General features: G+C 42.6%; 1 protein-coding gene across 1 annotated transcript; it reads right to left on the bottom strand.

Moving 5' to 3' along the window:
* Nucleotides 1-4,138: 4,138 nt before the first annotated feature.
* LOC121148720 (probable histone-lysine N-methyltransferase PRDM7) lies at nt 4,139-9,396 on the bottom strand (the record flags this gene model as incomplete). The annotated part of the gene is made up of 5 exons (XM_040968978.1): nt 9,392-9,396; nt 6,507-6,550; nt 6,019-6,297; nt 5,592-5,655; nt 4,139-4,297 (listed from the first exon to the last, which is right to left on the bottom strand). Coding segments are annotated over exons 1-5 (551 nt in total), but the record flags the coding sequence as incomplete, so codon positions are not given.
* Nucleotides 9,397-11,887: the final 2,491 nt, after the last annotated feature.

Raw genomic sequence — 11,887 nt, 5'->3', positions numbered from 1 at the left:
ACTAAAGGAGATGGATAGACCTTTAGACAGATAAAATCCACCACAATTGAATCTAGAAGCAATTAATCTAAATGGGCCTATTATTAGCAATGCTTTCACATCAGCAATTAAAGCCCTCCCAAACAAGGAAAGTCCTACACCAGATGGCTTCACTGCTGAATTCTAGCACACATTTCAAGAGGAATTTACCCCAATCCTTCACAAAATTTTCCAAGCAGTAGAAACTGATGCAGATCTTACAAACACTTTCTATGAAGCCAATATCACTTTAGCACCAAAGCCACAGAGAAGCAACACAAAAACAGAACTACAAACCGATATTCTTGAAGAACATAGATTCAAAGATCCTCAGCAAAATACTAGCCAACCAGAACCACAGCGCATCAGGCAGAGCATTCATCTGGACAAGGTGGGATACATCCATGTACTGCAGAGATGCAGGGATGATCCAGCATCAGCCAATCATGAAATGTGATACATCACATCAACAAATTAAAAATAAATACTATATGATCCTCTCAACATGCAAAGAAGTCAGGCATAGAAGGAACATTCCACAATACAATCAAAGAAATTCATGAACAACCCAATATACCAGCATCATACTAAATGGGGAAAGATTGAAAACCTACCCAGTAACACCAGGAACTTGAAAGGGATGTCCAGTGTCACCACTGATTTTTCACTCCAGTATTGGTATTCCTTGCCAGAGCCATGAGGCAAGCAGAAAAGAATTAAAGCAATCCAAATTTGAACTGAGGAACTGAAATTATCGCTACTAGCAGACTGCATGATTCTCTACCTAGGAGAACAAAAAACTCATCCAAGAGTCTATTGGAACTCAGAAGAGACTTTGGCAGAGTAGCAGGATAAAGAATTAGTGAGCACAAGTCAATGACACTGGTGTACACCAACAATTCTAAGGCTGAGAAAGGAATTTTTAGTAGAGTAAGTTTTAACATAGAAGAGTGGAATCTTAAATACCTAGGAATTAAGCTACGTAAATACAAACAGCAGAATGGAGTCCACACATATAGGGTCAACTAATCTTTGACAAGAAAGCTGGAAACTATCCAAGCAAAATCTGGATCTATTCAGCAAGTGCTGTTCGGATAACTGTTTAGCAGCTGCAGAAGTAAGAAGCCAGAAACACAACTGTCCAACTATAAAAATTGGCTCTAAATGGATCAACGACCAATATCTACACTCAGAAACCATCAAACTTTTCAAGAAAATAATAGGAAGCGTACTCGAAGATGTAGCATCAAGGAAAGATTTCTTAGACAAGTTCAAAAAGCACAGGCAATCAAAGCAAAAGTGGACAAATGGGATGTGATCAAACTAAAAAGCTTCTTCTGTGCACTAAGGGAAACAAATGAACAAAGTAAGGAGGTAAACAACAGAAACAGAGAAAATTCTTGCACAACCCACAAATGAATAAGAACTAATATGCAGGATTTGCAAAGAGATACAGAATCCCAGTGTCAATAAAAAACAAACAAACAACCTGTGAAGTAAGAGCAAAGGATTCTGCAGACCATTTTTTCAGAAGATCAGATTCAAAGGAAAAGATGCTCAGGCTCCCAAGCCATCACAGAGACACGCTTTAAAACCATGTTGAAGTACTGCTTAACTTCACTGAGGCTGGCCTACATTCAGATCTCCAGTTACAACCTAATGGCAAAGATGTTCGAAGAATGGTAGCCTCCTTCACTGTGGGTAGAAGTTCGCCTAATATAAACACTATGGAAATTAGTATGGAGAATGGTTGGAGAATTGCAAACAAACCTGCCGTACGATACAGCTCTCCTGCTCCTAGAAATGTACTCAATAGTAAAGAAATCTGCATATGCGAATGGGATTTCTAAGCCTATATTTGCAGCAGCACAATCTACAATAGCAAAGACATGGAAACAATCCAGATGTGCTCCCATAGAAGAATGGTTGAAGAAAGTGTATTACTTATTCTCCATGGAATAATACTATCTATTAAGAAGAACAAACTTATGCCTTGGATAAGCATGGTCCCAAAGAGAATCCATTATGCTCAATAAAATGTGTCATTCACAAAACAGCAAATACATATGTTCTCTCTAATATAAGGAAACCATTGTGGAAATTGTAATTTCCATAACCTGCTCTGGCTTGTAATGTTTACCAACCCATGCAAAGCCAAATGGAAGGCATGATTGAACCAAGTCCTGGAATAAAACACAATGGCATGTTTGAGAACTGGATCGCGGAGAAGATCAAGTGGAGGAAGTTGGGAAACTCTCCTGGCAAATCGAAGTTTTCACTGGTGAATATGTGGTCCAGACTTGGAGGTCAGACAAGCTGGGCAAATAGCTCTAACAGCTGGCTAATTTGTCAATTGGTAATGGAAAGGGGTTTGCTGTGAAGAAGTGGGCAGTCCACACTGGCTTATGTGAGGGCTGAGTATTTGCTGGACAGTACCAGGCTGGACTGCAAAATCCATTGGTTCCAGTGGGAGTCAGGGCTGAAAACAGAAGCAACCCAGGAATTGCAACCACCAGCTATCAGGGCGATGGATTGTGCCAGGCACTGTACTTGCCAGTACATACAAGAATTTAGACTGCAAACACCTCAGACCTTGAAGTTATCTTTGTGGATCTCCACAATCAAAATGCCAGACTCAGAACCCTAACCAAGACAAGACAGAAGATAGAACACATCAATCAACCAATGCAGCTACATTTTGGCAGCAAACTACTGGCCAACAGAGACTATGATGGACTAAGTCATTCAGTGGAGTCTTCAACAACCTCATTGTGTTTGGAGTGGTGAGACTGGCAGCGCTTCAGAACTGATCAACTATCAAAACCACTTGAGTGAGAATCTCAGAGTGTGCCTCACATGAAGGACCTGGGGTGGAGGGGGTAACAGGGTGAGGATTCTCCCACAATATTTCCCATTACCTCAGATACATGAAAGAAACAATGTGCAAATCATAGTCTTATGCACGTTCCTATAGCCGTTGAACCTTCTTACCCTAATTAACTACATAAGTTGTGAAAAATATAAAGAAAAATGAAAAAAAAATGTAAAATGTATGTTCTGGGATATTTTTGTGCACAAAGTATTTAAAAGCCAAAATAACTAAATAAAACGTAGATCAAAGTTTCCCAGGAGTCAAAGAAATAAAAAAATGGATCAGTATTAGGTCACATTGTTTCAAGTCACTAGTATGATAATATAAAAGCATATAATGACTAGATTGAGATCTGGCTTCCCCTTATCCTATTCCCGGGTCTTTTAATGTACCCAGGATATGAGTACAAAACAGTTAAACTGCTGAAATAAACGAGCTCCTGGTTTTAGCCAGAGATAGACTTCACAGATTCAGATTCAAAAAAAAAAAATAGTGTAAACGGTATATATAATATGATATAATATAACATAACAAAAAATAACATAATATCTTTACATACATACATATATATATATATACATATATATATATATATATATATATATATATATATATATATATATCAAATCATAAATACAAAGAGGATAAGAGACACCTAGATGAAATCTGTCTGTTTTTGATTCACTCCCAAGTGACCACAATAGGCCAAGAGGTTTCAATCTAAAAATTACCGTCAGGAAATTCTTCCTGGTCCCCATTGTGGCTGTAGCATCACAAGGATTGAGGTTGTCCTCAACTGCTTCTCCAGGCCACAAGCAGGAAGCTGGAAGGCAAGTAGAGCAGTCAGGACATGAAGTGATGCTCATATTTGATATCAGCATGTCCAAGGTGAGGACTTTAGGCAGTAGGCTTCCGTGCTAGGCCCTCCTGCAGCCTTTGTGGTTAAAACAGTAACTGGTGATCTCTCCTGCTCTCTCTCTCTCTCTTTCTCTCTCTCTCTCTCTCTCTCTCCCTGTGCTTGAGTCTCTCTATAACTCTTCCCTTCTTTTGAGAAGTAAGTTTGTTTTTGCTAAATTGAAATCACATTTGAATTGGGCTTTTCCAGCTGTTACTTTCCATTTGATTCCTTAGAGTTGAATGACAAATATTCCCCAGGTGACTCCTTTACTTATTTTAGAAGCAACAGTGCTACTTACCTCTCACTGTTGTGAGCTCTTCCTTTTTCTTCCCTTCTTTTCTTTCCAATACTTCCTTTGATGCTCATGCTTCCTTCCATACTCATCAACATACCATATTTGAAGTTCACAGCCTGGTTTGATGACTTGGCAGGTGCGGTAAAATATCCGTCTGTGGTATTGAAAGGCCGCCAAATTATGCTCCTCATAATTCTGGGCACAGTTCACATACCTGGTGCAGAGATAAATGCTGAGTTCCCATGTGCTGTTACACTTGAATCTCATCTGTTCTCTGATAGCCTATATCCTGCTTGTAGCCCAATTCTGTAACAGCTCTCCTTGCAAACATGTATCTCTCTCATGAGATCAATGAAGTCCCACATCCAATGTGCAGATACTGTATTTGTTCTGACAAGCATGCTTTGCTACTTCCTTTCCTCACTAGTCATCCTGAAAACCCTAGTCGACCTTTCTCCTTGACCGGCCATGAAGCACACAGAGTTTCCCTAAGCCCCAAATTTCATTCAGTTTTATGCCACACAATATGGTTAATGTACACTGGCTAGCTCTAGCCTACCACACATGCTGCGCAACTCAGATTTTCCAAAGGCAATTCTTTGAAGTCCTTTCTCTTGGATCTTTCTCCTGCATCCTGGGAGTTATTTTAGCCTCTCTCAGAACTGCTCACAAATCAATTATCCAGATGCAGCTCCGTTCTCTCATCCACATCTCCTGTTTGTTTTGTTTAGTTGGTAAAGATTATTATGATTATTTTCTATTTGGGTGGCAGAGACACAAAGAAGAGAAGTGGCAGAAGACAGAGATACCAAGAAAAACCATGGAGTGCAGAGATAAAAAGGACACAGTGTCAGGCAGTAGCTTCAACCAGGTCTTCTAAGTTTGCGCCAAAGACAAAGCATGAGGACATCCTCTGAAGGTCCTCAGGGTGCATGGGGAAGCAACTGGTTTGGCAATAGGGTAACTGGTAATTGTAATGTAGGTACCCTATTCCTTACATTAGCCCACTGCATGACAATGCTTGTCCCAGAACCTGGCTATCCTCTCTTTCTTGCTTTTTTTCCACTGTGCCTGGTATGGTTTATGTCTCATAAATTAAAGGCCTTCTCAAGTTGTTTGGACAGTGTATAATTTTCAAAAGACTAAAACCCTTTGCTGTCAGGACACCAATTTAATGCAATGTCCATGTATTATGATATTTTTGATGCAGGAAAGTCATAACCAATGATAATTATAGAGAGAGAGTGAGTCAAAGCCCCAGTTAATCTAGATTCATCAAGGCCCATTTTCATGTCCACTTATTCAACGTATTATTTTTTGTTATGCTAAAAAATAGTATTTATATACAATGTGCTTTTATAAACCGGTCATGGTATTCAAAGGTCATTCAAATAGACATCAAAGAGGACATACCATGTAAAAGTCATTGAGGAAAGAAGAGGAGAAAGGACAGTGATCTTGTCTTAGAGATAAATGTCATCTCCACATTTAAAAAGCATGGTTCTTACCTCATCCAGTTGGCCAAAGAAGTATCCTTACCATCCATGTACTCATAGCTATTTCTCCTCTTGGCTATTTGAGTTTCAGAAAAATCAGTTAATATGTTTCTGTAAAGGGAATAATTCAGCAGAATTATTAACTCAACAACCATCGTGTTCTATGACATCCCATGAGTCCAACCACATCTTGAGACATAACAGAGTGTTAGTATACACCAAATCTGATTTGTTTCCTTACAGTAGAAGCCCACAGCTGAGATCGAACTGCTTTGGATTTACAGCCCAGTGATCTCATCAATGCTAATCTTCAGTAAGGATTCTGTGATGTAATTGTGTTTGCTCCACTCATGCCATAAAGTGTAGAAGGACACATTAACCGGACACATGGACCAAACTCACAGCAGGCAGGTGGAAAGCCACCAGACTGGAAAGGTACTTCTTACCTGCCAGCTGTACCCTCTGTTGGATTCCTGTTTCACTTCTGTGATCTTGCCCTCAAAAGGACCAAAGTGCAACCCCCATGGCAGATCAGATGCCTCATTAAACACTCCAAGCCCAGCTTCAGGAATGCTGGATGGACCAATTCGAAGCCCAGTGGGCACACTGAGGAGAGCACGACTAGGATGTCCCTTATCCACTGGGTTGTCCTTTAGAAACACTGGGGGTCCATGAGCAGCACAGCTTTTCAGGAAGAACTTCTGACACTTCTCACAATCTGGAGATGAGAGTGGAAGGGATTAGGAAAGGATAGCAAACAGTACTGGGTATAGAGAGCAATAGAAGCAGCCAAATACGCATATCACTCAGCTTCAATCTTGCAACCAAATTTACCAGATGGCAAAATCATAGAAGACAAAATTACAAGTGGAATTTGATTTCAGGCTATAGGATTTCTTTTTGTGGATGTGCTAAAGGGTCACTTACACAGGTAATCATCATCCTCTGTGGTGCTCGGGGTAAAGATGTCACTAAGTCAATAAGAATGCGACTAACACTCCAGGGACTGGTGGGAAAGATAGTGGCCAAGCGAGAACCCTGCATATGAATCAGGACAGGAGTCAAGTAGCTTCAAGGAAATGCTGATCAACCATGGCCATCTCACCCACACACCATTGGATTATGGGAGGTGGCTTCTACAGTCATTCTCCTAGTAATTGGTTCCTAGATTCTCTCCTCCTGGAATTTCCCAAATTCCAGGCCTAATGTTATCCCTTACCCTATATAGGGAATTGAATTTCCCATATAAATCGGCACTGCTTAGACAGAAGCCCTGTCCTTTCCTTTGCCTTTCACAGGCCAGGTGACTGGATGGTGGGCAGCAGGTTCATCTCCTCCAGCAACAGGGTACTAAAGGAATCTGTGGGGGAGACCCTGCAGAACATGCACCCAGCATGGATCATGAAGGCTGTGTCTTCTCACCCCCTCACTGCGTGGCTTTGAAACAGAAGCAAGGAATGGCTGTAAATTGCTTCAGAGCAGTGTCTTACCAGAGAAGCACATTGTCAGGGAAGTGGTGGAACTTCAGGTGAGTCTCAAAGAAAAGAAGGCGACCTAAGGTACAGTATTCCTCCTCTCAAACAGGAGTGTATCCTGCAGAAGTGACCCTAGGCACCCCACAGCTCTGTACAATCATGGGCAGCACCCAACCGTGGTATAGCTATGGTCAAATCCCCTGAGAGGTTGTAAGGGAAAGGAGGTGTTAGGTGCCCAATTGGCTTCTTTCCTATTCTCTCTTCTTTGGCAGTGAGAGATGGCCATGGATGCCTGAATCTAGAGTGAACCTGTTTGAGAACTGACAGTTTCTGGCCAAAGCAACACTTTGGCATTACCTGAAACTCTGCTGGGGATCCCCTGGGCCAGACAGCCCAAATGGGTATCCTAGTGCCTCTCTTATCTCTCGTCTTCTGCTTTAGGGAGAGCTGTGGAAGCTTGGCTCTGGGGTGAACCTGTCTGATGACTAACCATTTCTGGCTGACGCAAAGGTTCGGTGTCACCTGGAACTCTGTATTGGATTGCCTGGACCCAACAGCCTGACTGGATATTCTGAGCACTCTCGTCCCTGCTGTCTTTCTTTAGCCATGGGCAATAAAGGTGGGGGGATTGATGATCCCACACTTAGGGTGCTAAAATACATGCTAAAGTCCTGAGGGTTTTAAATCTCAGATGGTTAGGCAGTCAAGGCCTGAGGGACTGTGGTCACATTGGCACTGTGGGTAACATTGGTTAATTTATTTGTATGTGATACTTGGGAATGGAAAAAGAGCAAAACTGTCACCGAAAACACTGGTCCTGCCCACCTCAGCCACCCCAACAAGAGCTTCTTGGAAGTTTATAGGGCAGGAACCCACCCCCAAGTCAAGGGGAGTCCAGAGCACAGAGCTCCAGGTGCAAGCCTTCTGGTGGGGCTCCACCAGCCAGTTCAGGATTTTCCATTGGTGTTAACCCTGAAGGGAACTGCCCAGTGGCTGTGTGATATCCCTGGAATGCAGGGGACCTGAGAAAGCTGTGGCAGAAATGAGCCTCACTCACCCTGGGCGGAGACTAGTCTTTAGGGTCTTTCTCAACAACCCTGTATCCTGGCAGTTTGAATAATATTTTGGGAGCCCATACAACTCAGGAATTTCAAGTAGTCTTCGAAAAGGTAAAAGAGGTTTTAGACAGAGCTAACATGAATGTCTCCTCAGAGAAGGTGCAAATAACCCCCCTCTTTCTACAATTTTAGGGACAGAATTATGTTTTGAAAAGGCCTCCCCCTTGAAATCCCAGCTAAGCATTAAGGAACAATATGCATCAGTAGAATTTCAAAAGCTTCTTGGAGAGGTCATTGGCTATGTCCTTGACTACCCATGTCTACAGGGCAATTACTGCCATTATTTGAAAAGGCAAAATGCTAGGAGACAGGTTTCCCTCATGTACAAGCCTTACAGGAGACTCAAAAGGCCCTAGGCAAGGCTACTTGTTCATTATTGCCCTAAGAAAGAGTTACAACTGTGGACATTTTCAAATTCTCCCATGCTTATAGCTACTCTTGTCCGGGAGGATAGTCCCTTCCAGTGGGTACATTTATGCATTGGAGGGGCTCCCGGAGTTTATATTTGTCTTGATCAACTGGCAGATGTAATTCAGGATGTCAAAGAGCTAGCCCTTAGGTGTTAAGACTTTGAGACAGCAAAGCCTGTTGCCCCTGATTGAATGAGTAATTATGAATGAGTTTGAAGAAAGAGCAACAGGCTGGCAAGCCTCCCTTGTAGATTATCTCGGCATGATTGACTGCCATTATGGGCCATAGAAGTGAGTCACCTTCTTCAATCTCTTGGAATGGGTTTGAACCTTGATTGATGCCTTGTACCATCCAATCATGAAGATGGAGGAAGAGAAGGGGCTACAGCAGAGGTTTTTGTATCTAATCAAGTCTATAAGACCTATTTTGACCTACCCATGTCAAGGATCAACAGAGTGTTAGGAACTATTTGCTGTAGTTTTAGCAAAACTTCTCTCAAAAGTGAAAGGATTTTTTAAATCTCTTCTCTGATAGCCTTTATGTTGTACATTTGCTCCCAGAATTAGCTCAGGCATATATAAGATTGAATGATAATCCTATCATCCCTCATGATCCAGGCCCAAACTTTGCTACAAGGACAGACCCATCCACCTCTCTCTGAAGGTCTCCATTTGCTCTCCTCATGGGAGAGTACACAGAGATGGCCTCTCCATTGTAACCATTTAAACCTTTGTTCTAACCTGCTTTTCCAGTTTTTCTTGACTTAACCACACTGTTGCCCTCAGTATCTAAATTTCTCTAACTTTACCTCATAGCCCTCACCCCAAGCTGAGAGGGGCAGACTAAGAAATAAGCGATTTAACATCATAAGAAGCAGAAAAAAATAAAATAAAAGGAAACATATTCTGCAACTTGATTTAAGAGTTATATATATATATATATATGTATTTATATATGTGTATATATATATATATATGCGATCTGATATAGACTAGTCCAAATCCACTGTTAATTTGACTCAAAGCATGAGATGAACCTATGACTTGCTTTATAAAACATTTCCAGGTTAAAATATGTCAAAGAAGAATTCGGAAGGTGCAAAATGTTTGAGAGTTATGTGTCTCACTGTTCTGATTTGTTGGGATTGTGCATAAGTTTATTTATTCGTTATTGTTGGTGTTCTATTTTAGTCTGGAGGAAAACTCGACTTTGTTTTAATACTCTTTTTCCAGTTACATATTTGTCTTGAATTGTTAAGTTATTGTCCTTGTTGAGAATTGGGTGCGTGTATGCCTGACTGACAGATGAGATGGGATGGATCATGACTAACCCCTTTTTCTGTCTCCTGATAAAAAATTTTAATGAGGTCTAACCTATCTAGCAGGACTTGGCCAGACCAGACTCACCTTCTCCTCTGAGGAAAAGTTCATATACTGTTTTCTTGATGCTTAGTCTTCAATTTACAGTGTTGTCCTGGCACTGATCAGGTCTAAAATACAGTATCTGTTAACATGTTCAGTTAAATGTCAAATGTACTTTTTCTTTAACTAATTTACACTTCTAAATTCTTCAGAGTTTGAAACCAGGTCTCAAGACTTTGAAAGTTGTAGGATCCCTAGCACTCTCAAAGATTGAGACAGAATTTGGATAATATAATTGTCATTTAAAATAATTTGGATTATAATCTCACAATATTATAAAATTTTCTTAAATTTGTTGCATCGTATAAGCTGTTAAAGTAAATGAGCTTTTATGTTCATTGGTCAAAATGTTTCCTAATCATGAAATTGGCCCTGATTGTAAATTATTTGTGTTCTTATTTACAAAGAAGTATGTACTTATACTTATTTACAAAGTATGTACTTATACTTATTTACAAAGAAGTATTTCTAATTCTTTTGAAATGTATAGTGTAATTGGTTGTCACATGTATAATTTCTGAATTTTGCCTTTAAGAAAATGGAATTCTTCGGCAGCGGTGGAGGCAGACTGCAGCGGCCGGACGTTTGGTGAGCTGGGGGTTGACGTGGCAGCCTCCGCATTTCTCGCCCCCTGCTGAGGTTCCAGCCTCTGAGAACGCGGAGCAGGCGGCCGAAACTGTTGGGTCTGTGTGGAACTACGCACAGTGGTGTTGTGTTGGTGGCTGAGGGGGCCCACGGGAAGGTGCCTGGGATGTTCCTGCGCTGAGGGGACCAGTGCGGCTCGGTGCGCAGAGGCAGCTGGCGAGGGTCTGGAGTCCCCCACATCCTGCCTGGTGAGTGCACGAAACCACCGAGCGCACTGGTGAGTGCACGCCGCACCGAGCGGGCTGGGCGCCCCGCCTGCAGCAGCAGCACCTCCGCAGCGCAGGTGTCAGGTGTCAGGAGAACTCTGAGATTTGGGAAGTGTAGCGCTGTGTGTCCCTGAAACGCAGGTACCACTCCCATAGAGTGAACTGCTCACTTCTCGCCTCCCACCCTGCAGTTCTGAGCGTGGGCGACCCACCAGGAGAGCCCTGAAAACTCCTGCACCAAACTGACACGGTGCGAACCTGCCGTGTCAGAGCCACACGGGAGCAGGGGCTCTGAACACCCACATACCACGAGTGGTGGATTCACTGCACAAGAGCCACGCCTGGAAAGTGCCTCACCCACAGTCCCGTGTGTGGGAGACGCACCAGGTGGGCTCTGAAAAACCCTGCAGTCCCTGACACGGAGAACGCAGGGAGAAAGCACATAAAACCTTCTACGCCCTGCGGATTCCCGCACAGGGGGCACACCCAGAGAGCGCCTCCATCCCTCCACGCCCTGGGGTGTCACACCTGTAGAAGAGGTGCCCAGAGTGTGCCTGGAATCCACTGGGCCCCCAAGGTGGTGCTCTACAGCCCCGGGCCCTGAGAACGCACCAACGGTGCCTTGAAAATTACCACGCCCAGCAACACCACGCCTGCAGGCTCCAATCTCTACAGGAAAGCACCTGACAGCCCCTCAACACACGGGTCCATTTGCCTCACCAGAATACACCAACGCAATGGGAAAAACCACCAGAAAGAGTTGTGCTCCAGATGAAAGAGCCAGCACCCCACCAAACAAGGGCCAAAAGCCATTTTCAATATCGACGATACGAGATGAAGACATGGAAGTGTTACCAGCAAAGGAATTGATGAAAATAATGCTAAAATTTCTCAGAGACGTGGACACAAAGCTGGAAGACCTCCAGAACCGCATAATCACCGAAATACAACAAATCAAAACCAAACTGGATGCCCAAGATAATAAGATTGAAAGCCTCATCAACAGAATAAATGAGGCAGAGGAAAGGATCT

The sequence above is a fragment of the Ochotona curzoniae genome, unplaced genomic scaffold (assembly GCF_017591425.1).
Source record: "Ochotona curzoniae isolate NIBS_2020 unplaced genomic scaffold, NIBS_Ocur_1.0 contig_1783, whole genome shotgun sequence".
Classification (NCBI taxonomy): Eukaryota; Metazoa; Chordata; class Mammalia; order Lagomorpha; family Ochotonidae; genus Ochotona; species Ochotona curzoniae.
Note: the sequence above shows the minus strand (reverse complement) of the source record. Positions and strands in the feature narration are given on the sequence as shown.